The following is a 26,203-nucleotide window of genomic DNA, read 5'->3' on the forward strand; positions in this document are numbered from 1 at the left end:
GCTCCAAGTGTATTATATATAAATAAAGTAGATTAGCCAAAATGCTGAGTTGCTGATTATGCAATTGCGCAAACTCTGTGGATCCCTTATTGTTGTTAGCCGCCCTGAGCCCGGCTTCGGCTGGGGAGGGTGGGATATAAATAATTTTATTATTATTATTATTTATTATTATGTGTGCCAGTGTCTGTTGGAATTGGTCGCTGTGATGTTCGGGCTGAAGAAAGCTTTTGAAGCTCCCAAACGACGACCAAGAGGGAGAGAACGTGCCAGTCGGGCATATGTCTCTGCCAGGGTCCTACACGCGAATAGCACAATCCCAACACCTCCTTCAGGTTTTCCTGGATCTACCGTACTCCGTGAAAGGGACCTTTCCGCAGGCTGTAGCTTTCTTTCATGATTTGCTGAGCTATTGCCTTGTCCTCAGCATCTTGGAAAAGCCGCCCGTTTTATATGCGATCAGCTAAAAATGAAAAGTGTGGTTGCCTGTCCTCTTTGTTGCCCATTGCAGCAGCACCCACTCAGACCTTTGGGGTCCGCTTTGCTGAAAGATCTCCCATCCTCTGGTAGCACCGGGCAGAATATGATGTAACAGCACGGGTCTCCAAGTCGGTGGTTGTCAGGCTCAAATCCTGGGTTTCATCCTGTGCTTCCTGTGGGGTTTAACGCACTCGCTCGAAGGGGCTTGCACTCCTGGTGTGCTTTCTGAGCACATCTATACTCCCTGTGGCACGCTGTCGCTGTTAACAGTAGCGGGAAACCCCCCAGCAAACCTCGTCCTAACACTCACTTTTTCTCAACTCTGCAGAAGTTGCCTCCGTCCTCCTCAGAGGCGGTGCTCTTCCATTGGTCACAGTGGCTCCTTGACCCCACTCTGAGTTGCGCAGCGTGCGGGAAGCCCCCAGCACCGCCTCGTTCAAGTTCCCAGGCCGGTGAGCTCTCCTGGCGGGGCCCTGACCCTTGAGTTCCAGGGGGAGCCCCTGACCGGGCCCTGTCCTGCAGAGGAAGGATCGTGAGCGAGCAAGAACCTCGATGCCCAATCGATTGGCCTGATCCAACAGGCTCTTCTCAAGTTCTCGCCTGCTCACTTTTGAGGGGCTTTAAATTTGCACACTTAACATTTCTGCGTACCTGGCAAGTCTCCCAAACGTGGAGAAACCATTTGGGGAGAAATGGGCAGCTGCTGTGCTGGGCAAACGCTTGGCACAAAAGCAGCCGATTTGGGTATTAGAAGGAACGGGTGGCAGCTGTTTGTAAATCACGGGGAATTTGATCTCTCCTTCTCTTGTCCCCACTTTTGCTTCCAGATTTTCTGCCTGGAATTGAGCAGCACAGGGAATCGCCTGTTCCTCCAGCTTTGCTCAGTGACTCGGGAACATCCCGACTTCTTGACCGGCCGGGGGAAGTTGACGCTTTCGGCGTGTTGCCATGTCCGAGGGGAAGGGGACGCCTGTTGGCTGTAGCCGCGAAGAGCCTTATTTTCTAAAAAAAAGACTTTTGCTCCTTCTCAAAGCTTGCAAAACTGTAAGACTTCGGCAGGCCCAGAGCTGTGTTCTGTTCCGCGTGGTCACGGCTTTCCCAAAGGGGTTTCCGAGAAGGATCCGCATGTGCTGCTGTTGTTTATTTGCAAAGTTTTGTTAGCGCCGTTGCGGTGAAGGGTCAAGCGCTCCGTTGAGGATCTTGCCAACGCACAGATGCCCACCTGTGGGTTGAGACTCTGTCCTCTTGATCTTCGGCCGGTACTAGCAGCTGGGAGGCGAGCACAGCTACTAGAGTCATCGTCTTTTTTTCTGCGGGTCAGCTGGCCTCGGCAGAGGAACGTTGCAAACCTTATTCTAAGTTCTGTTGGCTTCGCTAACTGTGCCTCTTTCCTCTGTCGCAGGGTGGGTAGGGAACCAACTGCAGCGACCTTCGTTCATCCGGTCTCTGTGGGTCACGTGTTTCCAGGGCCGCACCATTTTTCGGCTTGCCCGGGGGGGGGGGGGAACGGTGTGAATGCTCCCACCACACCCAGTCCAAATTCAATGCTTCCTTATCATATTGCGGGCAGAGAAGTTCTCTATCCTAGCGTGGTTGCATTTGATATGGAGGGGATTGTCCGCAAAGGGCTCTCCTGTCCCCCAGCCATATCCTTAAATACTACAGCCCAGCAGGATTGCATCAGGTGACTTTTGTTGCATGTGTTCATGGGCTGCAAGACCATCGATTAGGCCAGGCTCAATGGAGGCAAACCATCGTTAAGATGTCAGGCTGAACGACAGCCGTCCTCTCACAAGGGTGGTTGGAAATGGCAGTGGCAATGGGCAGCTTGACATTTCAGATATGGAAAAGGGGTCAGGGAGGGAGGCTGAGTCCAGCTTAGAGCAAGGCGGGGGGGCCCTTTGTGCATCCAGATGTTCCCGGACTACAACACCCATCATCCATGGCCACTGGCGTGGATGATGGGAATTGTAGTCCGGCAACCTCTAGAGGCACAGAGGTGCCCCATGCCTGATCTAGACGGTTGTTAGGAGCGGCAACCTGCCTCTGGTCATTTTGGCCCAGGGGTGATGAGAGAGAAGGGGTGCCAGCAACATCTAGCCCTACTGTGACACAAGTCTTAAAAACCTTAGGTTGAGCCCTATTCTTTTGGTGTTAAAAGGGGGTTGGCCTTTTCTCAGAAGCAAGAAGATTGTGTTGTCCAAAAGAGACCACATTGCCTCCTGCTCCCATTGTTTTTTAAAAGCATCCTAGTTTTGGACATGGTGGGAGTTCTCATGTCTGCGTCTGGGGGGGACAGACAAGACTGGGCGTCGCACATAAAAGTTGGAAGCGCCTTTGTCCGCCTCTTACCCCCACAAACAAAATGCGGTGTTTGAACTCGATGTGCGTCACATGCATTATTACATTGATTCTTGTTTTCCTCTTTAAATAAAGGCTCGTTTTTGGATTGTTCTCGAGTTCTTGTCAGGAAGAAACCAGTGCTGAGCACGGCGCATAGGTAAACCACGGGATTGCCTCAAGAGCAGGGCATATGGAGGGCTTTAAAAGAGGTTTAGAAAAAATGGATAGAGGATAGTAATAATAATAATTTATTATTTATACCCCGCCCATCTGGCTGGGTTTCCCCAGCCACTCTGGGCGGCTTCCAACAGAATAATAAAAGACAATAACCTATTAAACATTAAAAGCTTCCCTAAGCAGGGCTGCCTTCAGATGCCTTCTAAAAGTCTGGTAGTTGTTCTCTTTGACATCTGGTGGGAGGGCGTTCCACAGGGAGGGCGCCACTACCGAGAAGGCCCTCTGCTTGGTTCCCTGTAACTTCACTTCTTGCAGTGAGGGAACTGCCAGAAGGCCCTCGGCGCTGGACCTTAACTGACCCTCCTCATACAGATGTGGTACCATGACCAGAGGAACAAAGGACACCTGTTCCATCTTAACAGGGATTTATGAGATGGGGAGCAGAAAGAGGGAGACCCAAACCACGCTTGCCATCAGCTGACTCAGGAACTAGTCACTGGTTGGGGGCCCTGCGGGAAGGTAAATGGCGTTTCCGTGCGCTGCTCTCGTTCGCCAGAAGCGGCTTAGTCATGCTGGCCACATGACCAGGAAGCTGGACACTTGCTCCCTTGGCCAGTAAAGCGAGATGAGCGCCACAACCCCAGAGTCAGCCACGACAGGACCTAATGGTCATGGGTCCCTTTACCTTTAAACAAACAAACCAACAGGATGCTGTGAGCTGTGGTGCCAGTTTAATGCCACCCTCTGGGGGAATCGGTGATCTGCTCATTCAGGGAGCCTGTCCGCCAAGAACAGCCCCATCCTGCCTCCCAGATGGGTCTGGTTTCCGGGTCCTCCACTTCTCATCCTCCTCCGCTTGGCAAAGTTCTCGTTCCATGGGGTAAGCCATGAAGATGACGTCCTCCCAGGGAGGAAGGGAAGGGTGATCCGGCCGCAGGAGCGTGAAACCCAAGAAGCCAAAGGCTCGTAGCAAGTCTCCTTCGAGCGAGGGGAGAAAAAGAAGAGGATTAGGAAACCAGGGGCAAGAATATCTTTCCTCATCTTTCCTCTGGTTTATCCCATTTATCCGCGTGTTTAGCCATAAAAATGTAGTATATATACACGCTTCCCTTAAGAGCAGTAGAAACATCGATCGGTGCTGGCTGGTAAAAATAAAACTGCATGGCAGAGGCCTGTCAGATTAACAGACATCAAAAGCAAGGCAGGGATTATTCCTGCCCAACCTCTAGTGGCAAGGAGTTCCGCAGGGCACAGACCCACAAGGGGTGGGAAGGAGTTCCGCAGGGGCACAGAGCTGACTGAACCTCAAGAGGTGCGCGAGCAAGCTCTGAAAGCGCCCCGCCAGAGGACCGTGGCGGAGCGTAAAGGATCAGGCAGTATTTGGACACCAAGCTGTTAACAGGGCTTTGTGAATGAATATGATAGTCTTGAGACTGGTACAGTAGCAAACTGGTTTTCACTCTGCCTTCCACCTCACACTCTAAAGAAAGGTAGATTCCGGCCCTATCTGGAGATGGCGTTGGACATTGAACCTGGGACCCCCTTGGAATAAAGTGAAGGTTCCAGTCCTCATCGCGGGTGGCGCTGTGGGTAAAACCTCAGCGCCTAGGGCTTGCCGATCGCATGGTCGGCGGTTCGAATCCCCACGGTGGGTTGAGCTCCCGTCGTTCGGTCCCAGCTCCTGCCCACCTAGCAGCTCGAAAGCACCCCTAAAGTGCAAGTAGATAAATAGGGACCGCTTTCTAGCGGGAAGGTAAACGGCGTTTCCGTGTGCTGCGCTGGTGCTGGCTCGACAGAGCAGCTTCGTCACGCTGGCCACGTGACCCGGAAGTGTCTCCGGACAGCGCTGGCCCTCGGCCTCTTAAGTGAGATGGGCGCACAACCCTGGAGTCGGACACAACTGGCCCGTACGGGCAGGGGTACCTTTACCTTTTTATCCAGTCCTCATGGTTCTGAAAAAAACGTGGCTTTGAATCGGAACATAGGAAGCTGCCTTAGAGTGAGCCAGACCATTCGTCCAGCTAAGTCAGGACTGTCTGCACTGACCGGCAGCATCTCTGCGGTTTCAGGCAAGGTTCTGTCCTGGACCTACCTGGTGACCGAATTGGATGACGCTCAACCAAAATGTTCTGGCCCTTTTTAATGCTTTTTTATGGTGGTTTTTTTCTGGCCTAATAAAAGCCCAAATTTGGAATTGGGATCCTTCCCCCCTCTTTGCCCTTTTCTGTATCATTTCCAGATTTCTGGCATGTGGAATAGTCCAGGACTCAAAACCCAGATTCTGTTAGCAAGGGGGATCTTTTTCTTTTCTTACCCCTGTCCCGTCGAGACTTGTGGAAGTTAACAAGCACCTGGTCCGCCTCTGTATTTTCTTCCACGTATTCCAGCGTTGCAGTCAGGCTAGGAGCAGAAACGGCCACAGGGTCCACATTGAGCGTTTATTCTTACTAAGGGTGCTGTTCTCTTGCAAGCAGGGCTTGCAAAGGGACTAGTCCTCAGTAAGGCGTTCAGGTTGTGTGTGGCCCGTACCACTGAATTGTGGGTGAGAGCTCCCATGAGTGTATCCATCCAATGAATTCCCTGGACCTAGGAAACCAGACTGTCACAGAAAAGGCTACTCTTCTCCTTGACATGTTAGATTTCTACATACAGAGAAAGGTGGTGTGTATTTTTCCCCCATTTAAAATTGGAGGTCCAGTCATAAGTGCCCCAGTCTGACCCCACTCCCTTTGCATGCACCCCACAATTATTTACGGAGCCAAAGCATAGTGCCAAGTTTGTTAGCGGTTCAAATCAGCCATTTTGGGAGGTGGAAATCTATTTATGTTAGCTGCAGCAAAAAGTGCAGCGCAAGGAGCTCTTGTTGAAGATACCATATTTTTCGCTCTTTAAGATGCACCAGACCACAAGACTCACCTAGTTTTTGGAGGAGGAAAACAAGAAAAAAAAATATTCTGAATCTCAGAAGCCAGAACAGCAAGAGGGATCGCTGCGCAGTGAAAGCAGCAATCCCTCTTGCTGTTCTGGCTTCTGGGATAGCTGCGCAGCCTGCATTCGCCCCATAAGATGCGCACACATTTCCCCTTACTTTTTAGGAGGGAAAAAGTCTTATAGAGCAAAAAATCCAGTACTCTATTCCATTTCCTCCCTCCCTCTGGCTCTTCCATTACACATGCAAAAATTAGCAACCCATTATCACTGAGCATGCTCAGAACACTCTGGGCTGTTTCTGAAGTTCAACCCGAACCCATCAACTTTTTTCCTACTTCTGTAAATCTTAGGTTCCCACAGTCAGGTGCAGGCGACAGCACCAAGAGCATCTCTGCCCATAAATGGTGGTCTCTAAACTGCTGGAAAAACGCTGGGCTGTTTCCAACGTTAGTCCTACTCAGAGCAGACATCTTGAAAAAGAACGGGTACGGCCAATGTAGGCACATTCAGTGGGTCTACTCCGCGTGCAATGACAAAGCCGCTCACTTCTGACACCCAGTTGCAGCGGAGAATCGCTCTCACCTTTCACGGCTGTTGCAGTCCAGGGCAAGGTGAGGCGTGTCGAGGAAAACCGTGCGTGCCTGGAGGAGGCCGTGCCAGTGACTGACTCCCTGGCTGCCGCAGGCAAAATGGAAGTCCAACTGAACCGGCTGGTCGGGACGTTGGCGCTCGCCGGCGAAAACAGTGAGATTCCTAGCCTGGGCAGTTATTGGGTGAAACGTTTGCAACTACTGGTTAGAAAACACCTTAGCAAAATCCCCCTTCTTTCCAACCTTCAGGTGAAGAGTGCTGGTGATTGACTGACTGACTGACTGACTGACTGATTGATTGATTGATTGATTTGCTAAAATGCCTCAACCCCTGTGCAAGTGGGAGATGTCAGCTGGTTTGCACAAGTGCTGAGTTATGGCAATATTTCATTAGAAAATTGTAGCATTTGGAAGAGGGACCCCAGAGGGCAATATATAGCCCAATCCCATGCAATATATTTAAACCAGTCGAAGGAAGGAAACTAGCAAAACAATGAGTCCACAACCTTTCCCCCCCCCCAACTCAGTTTGTGAAATCAACACTCTTTGGAGAGACCTGCTGGAGACTCCTTTGAAGCTTAAAGTATCTATTTGCAAAGTATCTGTAATCCAATATCCACTGAGGGATGATATTCCCATCCAACTACTGAGATGGTTTCAGACTATTTAGTTGAGATTTTTTTCAAAGTCTCATTTAAAACTACTTAATGGTGGCTACTGAGTCTTTTATATGTGTTCAATAGGTCTGTATTGCAAATATTTTACGTTCCCACCTGTTATGTACTGAGTTGAATAGGATCCAAACTGCAGCAGTCTGATTGGTCCTAGAACAATAGGATCCAAAAGGCAGCAGTCTGATTGGTCCTAGAACAATACAGCAGTATGATTGGTTGGCAGGAACCACCCAATCATGCTCCAGATAGAAGTGAATCCACAACCTGATTGGCTTACAGTAGAATTCCGGAATTAGCCAATCATGTGCAGCCCATTGTGTAAATAATGTATATAAAGCAGATACTTTGAGGGGACATTCATTCATTCCTCCTCACCACTATGAGCTGAATAAAGAGCATGAAATCACTTTGCGACTCTGAGTATATTTCACCACCCACACCTCTTCTTGTGATTTTTATTGTCTCTAAATTGTGTCAGTAAAGGCTGAATGAATATTCTCCCCAGAGAAATCTGCCTTGTATTGAGCCAGACCATGAGTCCATCAAACCCAGTGTTGTCTACACAAACTGGCAGCAGCTGTTCAGGACTTCAGGCAGAGGATATTTCCCTGAGGTTGGGGGGGGGGTAGGGGCAAACTGTGTATACTACCTTCAGCTCCTTGCAGAAAAAAGGTGGGGTAGATATATAATGGGGGTGGGAGCCCTGTTGTCAGATTTCAGATTGTAAGCTCATTGGGGCTGAGACCCTTTCTGTGCACTTTTGTACAGCATCGTGCAAGCAGATGGTGGTCTATTATAACACAAAGGGCGGCAAATATGTTCCAGCAGTCTTAAGGGTTTTCAAAATCCATTTCCCAACTCCTGTACGCTGCAAATGTCTGGCACAATGGGGACCTGCCTAAGTTATAGGTGGCTTTCAGGCAAAATTTCTCCGATCTCTGCTGCAGGTACCCAACTGTGTCCCCAACTCCATACTGCTGTTAGAAGCTAGTGAATGCCCAATTTCAACTAAAGCATAACGGGCTGCCCTAAAACATTGGCTCAGGATTTCAGTGTTTGATCTAGGGAAGGGTTTGTACCAACACCTGACCAATGAGGAGTTTGTCAGCAACTGGCAGAAAACCATGGCTAAAAAAGCCACCTCTGTTGGTCTGTCTCCCCCCCAACTGTATTACCTGGGTTATGAAGGCGCCCAAAAGATTTTAAAGCAAAGATTATGGGATAATGCACACAGTGACTTGCGATCTCGATCACACGCAGTCTGTAGTCCGCTGGCAGTAGGAGTACAATATGTAACATCTTACATTAAAAACCTGACAGTACCAAACTATCGAAGGCTATTCACCAAAGCCAGACTGAACGTCTTTCCTTCTGCAGTGCTGGATGGCAGGTTGAGAGCAGTTCCCAACCAGGACAGACTTTGCTCGTGTGCTCAAGACATCGATTCCATAAAGCATATTTTGCTGCACTGTGCAAAATACGAGCAAGCCAGGGCTGAGCTGATATTACCCTTGCTGGTACCGTTCCCAGGAAAATCAGAGGCTCACTATGTCAGGTTCCTATTGGAAGACCGGACAAAAGCTAGAACACTATCAGTGGTGAAGTTTTTATTGGTGGTTGCAAGAACCAATGATCACTATCTTTAAGTCTGAACAAAATGCTTGTTTAGCCTGGAGGTAGGCTGTCTGAATTGTGCATTGCTTTGTAAGGATTTGTTGGGTCCCTGGACCGTAATAAAACTTATAATAATAATAATTACTGATCCGATGCAAGGCCGGAAAGGCCCGAGGCAGAAGAAGCCTACCTTATATACCTCTTTAAGGCTCGCTTGGTCTCCTTCGAGGCTCCTTCTCCTGTCTGGGCAGCCGCCCACGAACTCAGGAGCACTGCGGGCAGTAGCGGGGCCGGATACTCAAGCTCTCACGTTGGGTAAGGGTTGAGCTGTGCCGCAGAACAGAAACAAGAAAATAGACGGCATGGATAAGCCTGGGAAGCAGGTTCTGAAATTGGCAGGTGCCTTGAACACAAGGGACTGGAAACTTAACATTAGGCCCCCTAGTTCTGAATAATAATGTGTAAAGTATAATGGCTCAATTCACACTGCAATGAAAAATGCCCGAAGGCTTTAACATGGGAGATTTTCCTCTGAGCTCTTCGATGGGTTGGAAATTAACTGTTACCTGGTCGTTCTGACAATGTGTTTAACTTTAGATCACACGGGAAATATTGGGTTGCAAATCCTCATCTTGAAAGGGAGATGCCTTTACAGCGGTACCTCCGGATGCGAACGGGATCCGTTCCGGAGCCCCGTTCGCATCCTGAGTAAAACGTAAGACGCGACTGCGACTGCGCGGGTCGCGTTTTGCTGCTTCCGCGCATGCGCGTGACATCATTTTGAGCGTCTGCGCATGCGCGAGCGGCGAAACCCAGAAGTAACGTGCTCCGTTACTTCCAGGTTGCTGCAGAGCGTAACTTGAAAACGCGCAACCTGAAGCACATCTAACCCGAGGTATTACTGTTGTCTTTTGTTCCCAGAGGAGTGGAAGCAAGGTGCGGTAAGGAAGCTCTCCAGGAGCCCACAGTCTCAGGCTGGAATGGGGGACAGAGAAGAGTTTTGATCTCAATCCTGTTCAAAGTTATTTTTAAGATAACTTTTAAGCCTGTGCTAGACACACACAAGATAAGTGCATGGAATTATCTGGATGTATCTCTGATGTTTTTGTTCTGTTTTGAAGAAAAGGTAAAGCTCAAATCAAACCTATAGGTCTGGACAACAAGGAGTCAGTTTGTATGCTTCTACTTGCTTCAAGCTGTGCAATATTAATATCTGCAGTATAATGGGCTGAATTAAATAGGGAAATAGCGGATTGAAGCGGAATCAGAACATCAGTCCATCTTGCTCAATATTGTCTACACAGGCCGGCAGCAGCGTAACAGCATTTCAGAGAGGGGTCTCCTCCAGCCCTACCTGGAAATAGACAATGAACCTGGGACCTTCTGCTTGCAAGGCAGATTCTCTACCCTTGAGATTTGTCCTTTTCAAAAACGAAGCAAGATCCCAGTCCTCATCTTTCTGAAAACATGTCTCTGACACAGCGCTGCCTGGAGAAGCCGGGCCTTGAACCCGGGGCCTTCTGTATGACAAGCAGCTGTGCCACCACTGAACTATGGTGCTTCTTCATCTCCAGGCAGCTGTCCCAACAAAATCTGGGGGTCCAAAAGTTCCCAGTCCTGGGTTGGGGGACATGCAGCCGCTCCCATAGTCTCTGATCCTTGGCCGTGCGCGCTATATGTGCCTAGCAATATATGGGTGGCACGTCCTCCAAGGTGGCATGCGTGGCCACCTCTTACCTCTTGCCACTGGGCGTCATTTTCCGCCGATATCTAAGGCGGCGCTTGCTGATGGCGCAGAAAGAGGGGCTGGAGAATGAGAGCGGATAAAGGCAGTTCCGTATCCCCCCCCTTCTTGGTCCAAGAAAGGGTGTTTGTGGGTGCCCGGTTCCGCCGCGTTTTGCTGGGCAGTGCCTCCTGGCCCCGGGCAAAGTGGGTCCTAGGTGGCAGGGCCCCTGCCTTAAGTACTCGAGGGACCCCTATTGTGACCCGCGTGAGCTTCTGCCCCATGGCAACTCAGCTGTGTCACAAGCATCATTGTGAGAGGCCACGCCCCCTCCTGGCCACACCCAGGCGAAGCTCCTCCCACTCCTGGGTACCACAGCATCCTCTCCTTCCTAAGGACACCTGGCTCTGGGTCCGCACCATACGGGATGCATTTAAAGCACATTCAACACACACATATCCGGCACACGGCTTCCCCAGGAGGATCATGGGAGCTGTAGTTTCCCTCCCTTGCAGAATCCTTGGCAAACTACCATTCCCAGCATTCCTTGGGGGAAGTCATGAGTTTGAAATGTGCATGGGTGTGCTTTAAATTTCGTGGCTGCCCATAGTATTGTCCACACTGACTGGCAGCTGCTCTCCAGGGTTTCAGGCAGGGGTCTAAGAGATGCTGGAGACCAACCCTGGGACCTTCTGCATTAATAATAATAATAATAATAATAATAATAATAATAATAATAAATTTTATTTATATCCCGCCCTCCCCAGCTGAAGCAGCTAACAACATTAAAATGGTACAACATTCTAAAATCATTTCATTTTTTTCTATGCATTTCTTTAAAAAAAACAGTGAATTATCTTCAGGGGCACACTCTGCACACGCTCAGAGGCACGTTGCTCTTCCTTTTTGAAGAGCCTCGGTTCTGTGGGGGTTGTTGGTGAGAGAAAGACACAGCGTGCTTGTTCTGGGTCACTTTGTCCTTACGACTTTTAAAATAAATTTAAAAATCACCTTTCTGCTGTACTTGCAGAAAGGAAAGGAGAAACACACTCGGTGTATGCTCAGAGGCCATTGAGAGCACCCTGCTAATTTGGAGGATTAATGGACTGTGCAGAACTGGACAAACTAACAGGAAGGATTTGAAACCGGCGGGACCAGAGATTCACAGAAGACTGGAGTAAATTTACAGATTATTTGAAAAGTATTTGTGAAGATCAGACGACGTTTGTAGGTTTGCAAGAAGTTTTGTGAGGAGTATTATTGGAACTATTGCAAAAATGGATAAGGGGGAGGATGATGAGTTAAGAAATTTAAAGGTAAAATAAAGTTAAGAAATGCATAAGAAGTGATTAAAACGGTGGATCATCAGAGGTGCTGATGGAAGTCCAAAAAGATTATATAAGTGATAAAGTTTTGTGGTACGTATTATAATTTATATGTTAAAATCAATAAAAAGTATTATAAAAAAAGAGAGAGAGCACCCTGCTAATTTGTGACTTTTGTGACTTCCTGCTCCACCAATGTGGACGGATGCAGTCCAGACTTTGGGATGCATCAAACAGCGCCCCCCAACATCCTGCCCCCCACCCACTCCCCGTTTCAAGATCCTATCCTAAGGACTAGAATCTTGTGTTCTTATCGCTTGCTAGCCTGCCTGGAGCCCAGAGCCCAATAGCAAAGCTTTCGGCTGCAATCATGAGGACTAGGATCTTGTTTCCCAGTATTTGGAGCCGGCCCACAGCCCAGAGCCACTGGTCCAGCCTATTCAAAGCAAGGGATACCATTACCCCATTACTCACCAGGCTTCCGCACTGGGCCCCAGTTGCTGCCCCTTTTCTTTGCCCATCCTGCGGGCACCGCAGCCCAACCGCACCGGCGTCCAGGGCGTCAGTAAATAAATTTAACGATGATTTTGCTGGCAATAGAAATATGAATAATAATAATAATATTAATAATTTTTATTTATACCCTGCCCTCCCCAGCCAAGACCGGGCGGCTAACGCCAGGTATAAAAACAATGGATTAAGACATTGACTTCCAAGACATTGAATGTCTTGTTGTTGTTGTTTTAGTGTTTATAATATTAACTTGTAAGATATGGATTTGTTTGTTTGTTTTGTTTTTGGTTGTGTTTTTTTGTTTAGTTTTCGAATGTTGATTTTTGTGTGTTGTGTAGTTATTTTTTGATATCTTTCGTGTTGTTGTGTGGAAAATACTAATAAAATTCATTTTAAAAAAACACCAATGGATTAAAATACAATTTAACATTAAAACACAACATTAAAATGCAGCCTCATTTCAGTAAAAACTCAAATCAAAAACTTTTTGGGGATAACTAGTGAATATAAATTGATTACTCAGCCTTCGCCCTAGGCGAGTTGCAGCAAAGGGCTCCTATTTGCAAAAATAATTTTTGCACTCTGCGTATGCTCAGTGGCACTCTTGACACGCTTTTATTTTGGGGGCGGCGGGGGAGGTGGGTTTTTGCTTCCGTGTCACGATAGTCAAGAGAGAGAGAGAGAAAAAGGAGTAAATAAATCCTGGGGGAAGAAAGCGTGCCGGGTGTCCCGTCCCCCCGCCGGCTCCTCCCTCCCGCTTTGCCCGCCCCGCGGTCGACCCACCCCGGCGGGCGGAGCCAGGCGAGGCCGAGGCTTCTGCGGGGCCTACGCGAGGCGAGGCGCGTGAGGAGAATTGTGGGCGATGCTGGCGGCGGCGAGGGGCCTGATCCTGGCAGGGGCCTCCCTGGGGGTCCCGCTCGTATGTAGGGGGCTTCGCCTCTCGGCCCCCTTGGTGAGGAAGGAGGGGGGTAAAATGTATGGGGAGAGAGAGGGGGGTGGGTGGGGGGTCTTTGGGGAGAAATATTTCAAAATATTAGATTTGGGGAGAAATATAGGGGGGTGGGGGGTCTTTGGGGAGACTGCTAAGGGGGCGAAAGGGGGCAGGAGTGTGATGCCTGTCTAAATGGAGGCCTTTAAAACGAGGCTCTTTTGGAGGGGACGGAGGTTGGGGGTCATTTCAAGAAATTACAGGGCGGGGGGTGTCTCTGGGGGTCGCTTTTTGGGGAGTCCCTTTTTTTAAAAAAATACATTTTTATTAATTTTAAGATACAAATTATAAAGCATACCACACAGATTATTACAAATATACAATCTTATTGGACTTCCATCAGCACCTCTGATGCTCTTCCGTCTTAACCACTTCTTATGCATTACTTAATTTTATATTTCAGTTACAGAAAGGTGGCCGTGTTGGTTTGCCATAGTCAAAACAAAAAATTTTTTTCCTTCCAGTAGCACCTTAAAGACCAACTAAGTTAGTTCTTGGTATGAGTTTTCGTGTGCATGCACACTTCTTCAGATACACTGAAACAGAAGTTGCCAGATCCTTCTATATAGTATATAGAAGGATCACTATGTAGTATATAGAAGGATCACTATATAGTATATAGAAGGATCACTATATAGTATATAGAAGGATCACTATGTAGTATATAGAAGGATCACTATGTAGTATATAGAAGGATCACTATATAGTATATAGAAGGATCACTATATAGTATATAGAAGGATCACTATGTAGTATATAGAAGGATCACTATGTAGTATATAGAAGGATCACTATATAGTATATAGAAGGATCACTATATAGTATATAGAAGGATCACTATGTAGTATATAGAAGGATCACTATGTAGTATATAGAAGGATCACTATGTAGTATATAGAAGGATCACTATATAGTATATAGAAGGATCACTATATAGTATATAGAAGGATCACTATATAGTATATAGAAGGATCACTATGTAGTATATAGAAGGATCACTATGTAGTATATAGAAGGATCACTATGTAGTATATAGAAGGATCACTATATAGTATATAGAAGGATCACTATATAGTATATAGAAGGATCACTATGTAGTATATAGAAGGATCACTATATAGTATATAGAAGGATCACTATATAGTATATAGAAGGATCACTATATAGTATATAGAAGGATCACTATGTAGTATATAGAAGGATCACTATATAGTATATAGAAGGATCACTATATAGTATGTAGAAGGATCACTATATAGAAGGATCTGGCAACTTCTGTTTCAAGTGTATCTGAAGAAGTATGCATGCACACGAAAGCTCATACCAAGAACTAACTTAGTTGGTCTTTAAGGTGCTACTGGAAGGGAAAAATTTTTTTGTTTTAATTTTATATTGTCTTTACCTCTCTTAACATATCTTCTCTAATCTCCCCTTCTTCATTTTTGCAATATTTCCAACATTACTCCTCACAGAACTTCTTGCAAACCTACAAACGCCGTCTGATCATCACAAATACTTTTCATATAATTTGTAAATTTACTCCAGTCTTCGGTGAATTTCTGGTCCCGCCGGTTTCGGATCCTTCCTGTTAGTTTGTCTAATTCTGCATAGTCCATTAACTTCATCTTCCGCTTTTGGGGGAGTCTCAAGGGGCATGTGTGGGGCTGCATTAATCTGCATTTAAATCTATGCCTTTGCTGCCTATATTATTATTTATTTATTTATTTATTTATTTATTTATTTATGATTTATTATTATTTATACCCCGCCCATCTGGCTGAGTTTCTTTTGTTGGGGGGGGGCGGAGGTAGTAGACACAAGATATAGCGGGCAGTGCAGATGGAGAGGGGGCCCTGAGATTTCTTTATTTGGGTGGTGGGAGCTGAGAGAGACTGTAAAAGGGGGTGTTCAATGGACTCTGTGCATTTATGTCTGTACAGTCCAGGTATGTCTGTGCTGCTTTCCGATTCCCCAGGGGGTGTAAGTTTAGACAAAGGAGATTGGGGAGAGCAAAGATTTTTTTGTGTGGGGGGGTGTCCCTCTGGGGTTGCTTTTGGAGCACAAGATAAGCACGTGTTTTGCTATGTGTTTAAATCCAGGCATATGCTGCCTTTAAGAGTAGACTCTTCTTTCGGTAAGGGGATGCGAGGGAAAATGCAGAAGGGAGAATGCAGTTGGGGGGCTCTGGAGTGGCGTGACTAGGGGGAAATTCAGAGACTGCAAGGGGGGGGAACAGTGTCCAGGAAGTGTGCATCTCTCTCTCTCTCTCTCTCTCTCTCTCTCTCTCTCTCTCTCTCTCTCTCTCTCACACACACACACACACACACACACACACAGAGTCATACCTTGGGTTGAATGCGCTTCGGGTTGAGCGCGTTCGAGTTGCGCTCCACGGCAACCCGGAAGTAAAGGAGCGCATTACTTCCGGGTTTCGCCGCAGGCGCAGATGCTCAAAATGAAGTCACGTGCATGCGTAGAAGCGGCGAAAAGTGATGCGTGCGTGCGCAGATGTGCCTTCGCTAGTTACGTTTGCTTCTAGATGTGAATGGGGATCCGTTCCGGTATCTAGAGGTACCACTGTGTGTGTGTGCTTCAGGTTACAGACTCTGCTAACCCAGAAATAGTACCTCGGATTAAGAACTTTGCTTCAGGATGAGAACAGAAATCATGCAGCAGCAGCCAGAGGCCCCATTAGCAAAAGTGGTGCTTCAGGTTAAGAACAGTTTCAGGTTAAGAATGGACCTCCGGAACGAATTAAGTACTTAACCCAAGGTAGCACTGTATATGTATATGTATATGTATGTATATGTGTATGTGTATATGTGTATATGTGTGTGTGTCCCCAGTGCTTTTCTTCTAAAAAAATGTTTAGGGGTACTCTCATTTTTACTCAAGAAAATCACCATTTTTCACAGGTAAACAATTTGCCTCTTCGCAAAGTAAAAAATGATTACAGACAACCAAAATATGAGATTAGAGAACCTGTGTAGTAGTCGAAGGAAGTCAACCTTTTTTCTTTCCTTTCCTTCCTTTCCTTCTTTTCCTTCTTTTCCTTCCTTCCTTCCTTCCTTCCTTCCTTCCTTCCTTCCTTCCTTTCTTGTATATTCTTTTTATTTTCTTTTTCCACTTCGTATTTCTGGAATTTTTGTATGTTTTGGGGTTTTTTTGTATTATTGGAATTTTAATTTTATAATTTATGTAATTGTATTCCTTTTTGTATGTATGTAATAAGTATATAGCAAATAATTTTTTTAAAAAAAGGAACTGGCTTTCGGCTCAAGGCAGCTCCCTGTGCTTGTCTTTGAACCATGAGGACTAGAACCTTTGTTTTTAGAGAGGGGGCCTCCTAACAGGGAGTGGCGAGGAGGCAGTCAGAGCGGCTGTGTCAGAGCGGAGGTGTGGTGACTTATCCCAAGTTCTCTGTCTCCGCTGCTCAGGAAACGTGCATCGTGGAGCGTTGGTGGAAGGTGCCTTTGAGCAAGGTGGGCCAGGAGCCTCGGATTAAGCACCGCCGGTATAAGGTCTACCGCTTGGTGGAGGACACCAAACACAAACCCAAGGAGCCTCTGGAGCTCATCCTCACACAAACCGTGGACGGTACGTAGCTCCTCATCTTACTTGCACATCCGGTGCCGTTCTGCAGAAGATGCAGAAGCCCATGCTAATCCGAATTTACCATATTTTTCGCTCCATAAGACTCACCTAGTTTTTAGAGGAGGAAAACAAGAAAAAAAATATTCTGAACGAAACAGTGGATGTATGGTTTTTGTGGTGCAGGCTGTAGCCCATGGACATGCTGTATGACCTGATGGTGAATTTGGGGTGACCCAATGTAAAAATCCTGAGGATCCATGGGCTTTTACCTCCCCGCTCCCAGGCAGCCTCCTTTATCTCTAGCGTCCCTTATCTCCCTCACCGATCGCTTGCCGATCAGCTGCTTCCTTTCAACACCCCCTTCCCTCTTTCAAAAAAAAAAAAAAAAAAAAAAAGGACGATCTGCTTTTTGCCCCTGGGTAATTCGGCTCCAGGGACCACACATTCGCTCCACAAGACGCACAGATATTTCCCCTTTTTAGGAAGAAAAAAGTGTGTCTTATGGAGCGAAAAATACGGTGAGCTTGGGCCAGGCCTCCTTTTGTGTGAACACTTAAGTCGGATTATGGTGTGCCTTTGCCCCTGGTTCATTTTTAAGGAGTAAGGAATTAACGCGGGGGGGGGGCAGCCCTTTTTTGCACTAGTGGGAATATGCTGAAGTTGGAGAGAGGGTGCTGGAGGCGGCAGTCCCAAAATGGCTGTTTGGGGAACTATAGCATAATACAAAACGGCTTCCATGTAGACAGCCGCTCCCAAAAACCTCATGCTCATCATAGGAAGTCGGCTGTGGTCCTGCTAGTCCTCATTGTGGCAATCTCACAATAATGATTTTGCACACACACAAGAGCAGACGTTGTTGCTGTCTAATAGCAGCAGGCAGCATTCCTCAGCACCGGGGAAAATAGACACACTTGCGGTCATTTCACAAAAATCACTTGGAAGCTACTTGCCCATGTTGCTCCATAATTTTCTACATGCTTTTTTCCTTTAAAGAACACAAGAATACAGTGGTGCCTCGCAAGACGAACGGCTCGCAAAACGAAAAACTCGCAAGACGAAAGAGTTTTCCGTTTTTGAGTCGTTCCGCAAGACGAATTTCCCTATGGGCTTGCTTCGCAAGAAGAAAGCCCATAGGGAAATCTCCGGGGACCTCTTTTAAATACTGGCGGTGGGGAGCAAAGCCTTTCGCCCCCCCTCCGGCCTTCAGAAGAGGTCCAGGAAGGCCGGCGGGGGCCGAAAGGCTTTGCTCCCCACCGCCAGCATTTTAAAAGCGGTCCGGGATAGCAGGGAAGCGCGCTGCGGTTTCCCGCTATCCCGGACCGCTTTTAAAATGCTGGCCATCGGGAGCAAAGACTTTCGCCCACCGCCGGCCTTCAGAAGAGGTCCTGGACCTCTTCTGAAGGCCGGCGGGCGGCAAAAGTCTTTGCTCCCCCCCCGCCTGCCTTCCCGGGATAGCGGAGAAGCGCAGCGCGTTTCTCCTCTATCCCGACGGCTTTTGAAGGCAGGCGGGGGGGAGAGCAAAGACTTTGGCCCACCGTCGGCCTTCAGAAGAGGTCCTGGACCTCTTCTGAAGGCCGGCGGGGGGCAAAAGTCTTTGCTCCCCCCCGCCTGCCTTCCCGGGACAGCGGAGACTTCTCCGCTGTCCCGGGGCGATCTTAAAATGCTGGCGGGCGGCAGCAAAGCGTTCGCTGCCGACCCCCAGCATTTTAAAAGCCCCCGGGACAGCGGAGACTTCTCCGCTGTCCCGGGGCGATCTTAAAATGCTGGCGGGCGGCAACGAAGGCTTTGCTGCCGCCCGCCAGCATTTTAAGATCGCCCTGGGACAGCGGAGAAGTCTCCGCTGTCCCGGGGGCTTTTAAAATGCTGGCAGTTGGGAGGAAAGCCCTCCTGTCCCCGGAGCTTGCAGGGTGGGAGGTGGGGAGAAGGGCTTTTCTTCCCACCGCCAGCCTTCAGAACAGCCTTCTGAAGGCTGGCGGTGGGAAGAAAAGCCCTTGTCCCCCCCCCCCCCAGCCTTCAGAAGAGGTCGGGGGACAGACTGTCCCCGACCTGGTCTGAAGGCGGTTTCCCTAGGAACGCATTGATTTATTTTCAATGCATTCCCATGGGAAAACTCGCAAGAAGAAAAACCTTGCGGAACGAATTAATTTCGTCTTGCGAGGCACCACTGTATATGACGCTGCTGCGTCAGGCTGGAGGCAGAGCACAGCCATGCTAGCTAGTAATTAATTAATTAATTGATTGATTGATTTTTTATTTATATCCCGCCCTTCCCGGGTCAGAAAACCGGGCTCAGGGCGGCTAACAACAAATTTAAAACACTTAATTGATGCAACAAAAACAGCATAAAATACAGTATAAAACGGGAGTAACAATAAATTCAGAATTCAAAAATCAATTTAGGGGGAAAATCCATCCAATAAACATCAGATGATCACCAGGTAGTAGCAATGGATAGCTTTATATTCCACGAATTTGCCCCATCTTCTTAAAAAGCCACCCAAATTGTAGCAGCAGGTTTCCTAGTTTATTCGTTATGCACTGCATAAAAGTAGCCTGTCCCTCTTTTTGGGGCCTGAATCTTCCAACACTCAACTTTCTTGGATGTCCCTGAGTGGTACAGGGCAGGCACATGAGGACTCAGGTGTTCACACCTGAAGGAACATGGGAATTTGGGAGTGGGTGCTTTGCGGTCCACACTCAGCCACTGGGCTATGCTGCAGTTTTGACCGTATACATAAAATAACAGCGTCTTCTCCTCCTGCCTCCCTCTCCTTCCTGCTGACTTCTCCTTGTGCTGATTTCTAGATTGTAGCTTCCCTCCAAAAAGGCAAGGACTTGCCCTCTCATTCCTTACAAAGCGTCCAATGTAAATAAATACGTTTCTAAGTTGATTTTCCTTCATTAGGGTCCAGGGCTTTCTGTGGACTTTGTGCTTTATATTAAAAGAAAAATAGCTCCAATATATTTATTTGTTCGTGCTTTCTAAATCGCATCTTCATCCAAACATAGATGCTAGGATACTGCAGTTAAATATATATGCAAGTATATTTAGTAGGGGGTAGTCCGAAACCATCTGGAGAGCATCAGGTTAGTAACTGCATGGATAGGCCAACTAAGGCCCAGGGGCCGGATCCAGCCCAATCGCCTTCTAAATCCGGCCCGCGGACGGTCTGGGAATCAACATGTTTTTACATGAGTAGAATGTGTGCTTTTATTTAAAATGCATCTCTGGCTTATTTGTGGGGCATGGGAATTTGTTCATTATTTTTTTTCAAAATATAGTCTGGAAGGAATTGCACACCGGGTGTGTTTTGTAAAGGGAGCACATTCTCTCTCTCTCTCTCTGTTGCCCTGTGTTTTGGGAGAGCGCTTTAGTTCCTACCCCGCTTTGCAGGTGAAAACATTCCACGTTTCTCGTTCGCAGATGTGGGGAGCCGAGGCGACACGGTCCTGGTACCCAAATCTTTCGGCCGCAGCCGTCTCCTCAACCAGAACAAAGCCGTTTACGCCTCTCCCGAAAACAAGAAGATATTTGAGGAGGAAAACCGGGTGAGTGCCGTAAGAACACTGGAAGACCTTGGCTGCTGGATCAGGCCGGGGGGGGGGGCTCATCATAGTCCAGCATCCTGTTCTCACAACAGCCAAATGCCCCATATAATCTAGAAATCTAGATAGACTGCCTCTGGTCTTGGGGGTTCCATAAGAACCTCACAAGAGCCTGGTTGCTGGATCAGGCCAAAGGGGGCCCATCTAGTCCAGCCTCCTGTTTTCACAGCAGCCAACCAGGCGCCCCAGATGCCCCACAATCACAACAGCAGCACCTTCTGCAGTTTCTGACAGTGACAGCAGAGCAGAGCCATTGATAGGCTTCACCTCCAAGGAGTTGTCCAGTTCTCTCCTGAAGCCTTCCAAGTTGGGGGCTTTCAATGCCTCTCGTGGGATTGAGATCTTTCCCTTTGCCTGGACTGAATCTCTGAAGCTCAGTATGTTTCCGAGCACAATTCAAAGTGTTGGTGCTGACCGTGAAAGCCCTAAACGGCCTCGGTCCTGTATACCTGAAGGAGCGTCTCCACGCCCATTGTTCAGCCTGGACACTGAGGTCCAGCTCCGAGGACCTTCTGGCGGTTCCCTCATTGCGAGAAGCGAGGTTACAGGGAACCAGGCAGAGGGCCTTCTCGGTAGTGGCACCCACCCTGTGACATGACCTCCCACCAGATGTCAAAGAGAAGAACAACTACCAGACTTTTAGAAGACATCTGAAGGCAGCCCTCTTTAGGGAAGCTTTTAATGTCTGACGCTGTATTGTTTTTGTTATTTGGTTGGAAGCCACCCAGAGTGGCTGGGGAGACCCAGCCAGATGGGCAGGGTATAAATAAATTATTATTATTATTATTATTATTATTATTATCATCATCATCATCATCATCATCATTGGATGTCCCCAACTTCTAGTTATGATAAGAGAGTGAGAGAAACCTCTATGTCTCTACAGTTTGCAAAAACAAAACAAAAATGCCTGTTGGACAGAATTGTGTACAAAAAGGTGGATTTGAGGATGGTGCATGCCTGCGAAGATAACAAAATCGGTGGACATCAACATACTCTCTGTGGCAGCATCATTTAATTATTTGTTGTATGAAAAGGTGCTTTGTTCTGCCCTGAATCTTCCATTATCTGGATTCATTGCATGGCTCCGCGCTCTCGTATTATATGCGAGGGAGAAAAGATTATCCGCTTTCTCCTGAAAGCGCATGATTATTTTTTTTTACACCCCTCCTCAATATTGATATGTGTATGCCTGTAGCCTCGGTCCACCTGGGCTGAGTGGGACAATATGGAAGCTGTCTCGCTCGTCCTTGACTTCTCTTCTGTTTTTTCACCCCTTAGTTACGTCAGGAAGGGAAACTGCCGAGGCTGCAGACCCACACTGGCGAAAAGGTAAACTGATGTCGATCTGCGGCGTGTGTGTAAATGCAGTTTTTTGGTAGGACAGTGTCCATTGGGAAACCTGAAAGCAGGAATTGAGCACAAAAATCTAATGCTGGGAAGTGAAGTTTATTAAAACTCTTCAAGTTCCCTGCCTGGCACAAGAGGGAGAACCTGGCAGTACCAGATCAATGGCAACACATGTGGCTGAGTGCTTGCCGCTTTCGTGAACGTTGCAAATCTTGTGAGAGTTCCTAAATCATGGATTCCCGGGTGGGGGTGAGGGGTAGGGAGCTGGAGATAGCTAGCAGGCCGGATCCTTAACCTCCCTTTATACATTGAATACATCTTGTACATTGAATACAACAGTTGCACTGGCTCCCGGTGGAGTATAGGGTCAGGTTCAAGGTGCTGGTCTTGACCTTTAAAGCCCTTTGTGGCTTAGGGCCCCTGTATTTATGGGACCGCCTCTCCTGGTCTGCCCCGCAGAGGACCTTAAGGTCCACGAATAACCATAGTTTAGAGGTCCCAGGCCCTAAGGAAGTCAGACTATCATCCACCAGAGACTCCTTATACTGCGTTTAAAACCAGAATTCCATTTGGGTAGAAACTGTTTCTCAGGTGGCTGGTCCTAGTCTTTATAACCCTGTACCTTCTTCCAGAAGGCAGAAGCTGAAAGAGATCATTTCCAGGGTGCACACTATCTTGCGCTATCTCTGCAGCTTTCTTATGACACCTGGAAGCATAGATTTGATCCAAGGTGGGAAGAGTGCACCCAATTATTCTCTCCGCAGGCTTTACAACCCGGGACAGCATTGTTTTTTCCCTGGCCGCGCAGCTCCCAAACCACACACACAGACCATAAGTTAATACGCTCTCGATAGTGCAATGGTAAAATGCCATCAACAGGTCCTTGGAGAGATTGTTTTCCGGAGGATTCTCAGAAAATATAACCTCTGCTGTGCTCTCTTCATCAGGTCTTGGCTGTTTTCTCCCCAGGTTAGGTCATCTCTCAACTCCATTCCCATTCTCCATTGAACCTGGTGCCTTCTGCTCTGTCTGCTGAGCTAAGCCTTTCCCCTGAAAGAAAAGCAAGCGTCTAGTCCTCATTGTTCTGAACGAAGGGCTGATAAATAGGAACAGAGGAAGTTGCCTTACACGAGCCCAGACCACTGGCCTATCCAGCTCCGCATTTACACTGATGGGCAGAAGTTCTCCAGGGGTTTTATTTGGGGGGGTCTCCCCCAGCCCCAGATGCTGGGATTGAACTTGGGACCTTCTGCATACAAAGCAGGTGTTCTGCCATGGGCGAAAGACGATCTTCCAGGTGTAGTTTTTTGGAGGGCTTCTTTTCTTAAGGCTTTCTGTTGTTCCTCTCCCGGTTTTCAGACCGTCCGGTTCCTGCGCAAGTGCACCCTGGAAGTCGGAGTGAACGACTGCGAGCAGTTTGAGCTGACCCACGAGATCGTGGCACGGCACTTCCTGAGAAACGTGAGACCCGCCTGCGCGGCCGTTGGCGTCCTGCCTTCCTGGCGTGGGGAACGGAGGGGATCTGGCTGGCTCCTCTCAGTCCCAGCCAACACAGTCCTGGGCTGGCTGATGGGAGCCATAGTAAAAATATGGCTGTCCTGGCAGGGGCTGGTGGGAATCGTCAGCCAAAATGGCCATGCTGCCCATTAGATTTGTTCAATAAGCACACAAGACGTAACCGGCTGTACGTTTGAAAAAATAATATCTTCTGATATTTGATTACATTTTTGTATGAGTTGCATTACTGTTTATAACATCTGAGCATGGATTAAGTTTGTTTTACTTCTGCTGTGCCATATGGGTCACTTTAAGAAATAAATTTTGTATCTGTTGATTGCCAACACCTGTTACTCGAATCAGTATTGTGCTTGTCCATATAACTCCACTCCGTAAAAGTTGCTGTTTACATCAGCTACTACTATGCTATAAGATCCACTGTCCTGTGATATCATATATGGTATGTATGGTTGTTGACAGTTTTTATATTATTTTTGCTGTAAAAAGGTGTGAGATTACGATATTGTATTTATTTGCATTGCCTAGAGTTTATACTACTGATGAAGCGTAGGACGGCGAAACAAGGCTAATATTCCGGAAATCCTTGTCTCAGACTCTGTGAAAGGATTCTGTGGAACTGCAACAACCTTTTGTGTGGACTGTTGGACTCTATGAACAGACAGGTGGAATAGACACTCTCACATATATGGACCTTATGCATAAACCGATTAGAGAATGAACTGATCCACTGGGTCTTCTACTTTTTTCGGTGAACTTTGAGCTACTTCTGTTGTAATCTACAATTTAATACAATGAATAGTACATATTATTTTTTTCAAACGTACAGCCGGTTACGTCTTGTGTGCTTACTGAATGTTTCACGTAACCAGAGGTTTTTTGTTGTTTTGCCCGTTAGATTTGTGACAGCGTTTTTCCATTTGCAAAAAGAGAAAGGCAAAGATGTTTGGGTGAGAGCCCTGATGAGTTGCGGGGTGGTGAGGTATAGCAACGGAGGGTTTTAAGAGCATTTCGTTGAGTTGATCTCTACCTGATAAGGGTGGGCTCTCGGCAGCGTTTATCCTTGCAGGTAGGGTTGAGGGGAGAGGAGGTGTTTTCCTAGGGGATGCGGAGGTCTCAGACAACGTGCCCCTGCCCCGCTTGAAGTGGGTTGCTCTGATAACGCTGTGCCCTGGTCCTTCCAGCTCGGGGTCGTGGTTCTGCCGCATACCTTGAAGCTTCCGGACGAACCCATCACGGAATTGGGGGAATATTGGTGCGAAGTTACGGTAAGTTTGCCTCCTGCACATTGGCGCAGGTCAATGTTTGGGATATTTGTAATAGGAAAATTGTGCCCTCTTTTTCTCCAAAATGCCAGGGGGTAGATGATGCACGTATTGTGTAAAATACGTTCGTTTGTTTCTTTGTTTATTCGGGGGTTTTTTGCCCACTCTTCACCACAAGGTCCCAGCAATTTAAGAAGTACAATATGAAAGCCAGTTCAAAACAAGTTATGGGAGCAAGATTAGGGCGGATCTTAAAAAAATATATCTCAGGTATCAGAGGAAAGAGGCGTGTCTTCTGCATACAACAGAAGCTCTATATTGAAGGTGCCAGAAGAGGAAATTTCACAGGTTAGGGGGTTGCCACAGAGAAGACCCCCTCCCCAGACTGAGGCACACTCCCCAAAATTTCTGAGGGTGTTGGAACTGCCAAGAGGGACCCCTTGACTGATCCTAGCACCCGAGAGTGTCTGCGGGGTACAGGGAGATGATATTTCAAATATTTGGGGCTCAAGTCATTTAGAGCACCTTGATTTGGGCCTGGAAACAAACTGGCAGCCAGGCAGCTGTTTTAAAACGGTGGCGTTATATGAGACTAAGAGATTAATTAAGATTAAATTAAGACTAAGAGAGCTGAGTGGGGGGTGCTCGTGTAATCTCACTGTATACAAGTTGTACAAGTGACAATCAAGTATTTCATTTCATCTAAATGGAACCCCAGCCAGTAACGTGGGCACTGTGTTTGGGGCCTGTTGAAGTTTCTGAATTATCTCCAAGGGCAGCCCCACATAGAGCGCATGGCAGTAATAATGAAAGCTTAAGAAGAGCCTGCTGGATGAGGCCATCACTGCCTTCTGTGGGGGCGATAATCCAGCCTGGACGTTAGAGTCCCATGGCCGATGCGTCTGCCTGAAAGGGACCGCAGCTGGCCAATTGGCCAGGGATGGGGAAAGGCAGTCCTAGTCTCAGCAGGGGAGTTTAAACGTCTTCCCCATCTCCTCTTTCGACTGACCATCGTCTTGGCTCTGGGGGACACACCCGGGCCCCCTGTCCCACTTCTGCCCTCCTTTTGCAGGTGAACGACCTCGACACCGTCCGGGTCCCTCTTTCCGTGGTGCGGTTTGCAGAACCCAAGCCCGAAAGCTACAGGGTCTGGCTGGCTCAGCCAGAAGACGCTCCTCAGCAATATCACTGAAGTCCGCCCCACCCCAGGAGGAGAAGGGAGCAGCGGGGGCTCTCAAAACAAGCGATGGAAACTGGGGAGCACCCAGCCTGCCTGCACAGCTCAGGAGATCCAGGGACCTTCGTCAGATCGGGTTTGGACAAGATCATCGTCAGATTGGTGGGAGGTTTTTTTTGGGGGGGGGTACCCCTGTCCTAAACGTTCAAAGGCATCTCTGACGGACGTGTTTCTCTCGAGTAAGAAGATAACACCAAGTAGAGTTCTATGATTTCTCTCCTCTCCTGAGGAGCAACAGAATGTCAAGTCTCTTACAAATAAAAACATTTCAAAATCAGAAA

At 47.7% G+C, this 26,203-nt stretch overlaps 2 protein-coding genes across 2 annotated transcripts; one reads left to right on the plus strand and one right to left on the minus strand.

The window, feature by feature from the left end:
- Nucleotides 1-3,709: 3,709 nt before the first annotated feature.
- On the minus strand, nt 3,710-12,375 carry OAZ3 (ornithine decarboxylase antizyme 3). The gene is given in 7 exon segments (XM_053369759.1): nt 3,710-3,975; nt 5,312-5,397; nt 6,511-6,686; nt 8,997-9,071; nt 9,073-9,133; nt 10,544-10,612; nt 12,329-12,375. Coding segments are annotated over 7 exon segments (723 nt in total). The 3' UTR covers nt 3,710-3,766.
- A 747-nt stretch (nt 12,376-13,122) lies between these two features.
- On the plus strand, nt 13,123-26,203 carry MRPL9 (mitochondrial ribosomal protein L9). The gene is made up of 7 exons (XM_053368948.1): nt 13,123-13,319; nt 16,793-16,952; nt 20,374-20,498; nt 21,837-21,887; nt 23,265-23,366; nt 24,605-24,688; nt 25,758-26,203. Exons 1-7 carry the CDS (start codon nt 13,230-13,232, stop codon nt 25,875-25,877), a joined length of 732 nt encoding a protein of 243 aa, XP_053224923.1. The 5' UTR covers nt 13,123-13,229; the 3' UTR covers nt 25,878-26,203.

The sequence above is a fragment of the Podarcis raffonei genome, chromosome 16 (genome assembly GCF_027172205.1).
Source record: "Podarcis raffonei isolate rPodRaf1 chromosome 16, rPodRaf1.pri, whole genome shotgun sequence".
NCBI lineage: Eukaryota > Metazoa > Chordata > Lepidosauria > Squamata > Lacertidae > Podarcis > Podarcis raffonei.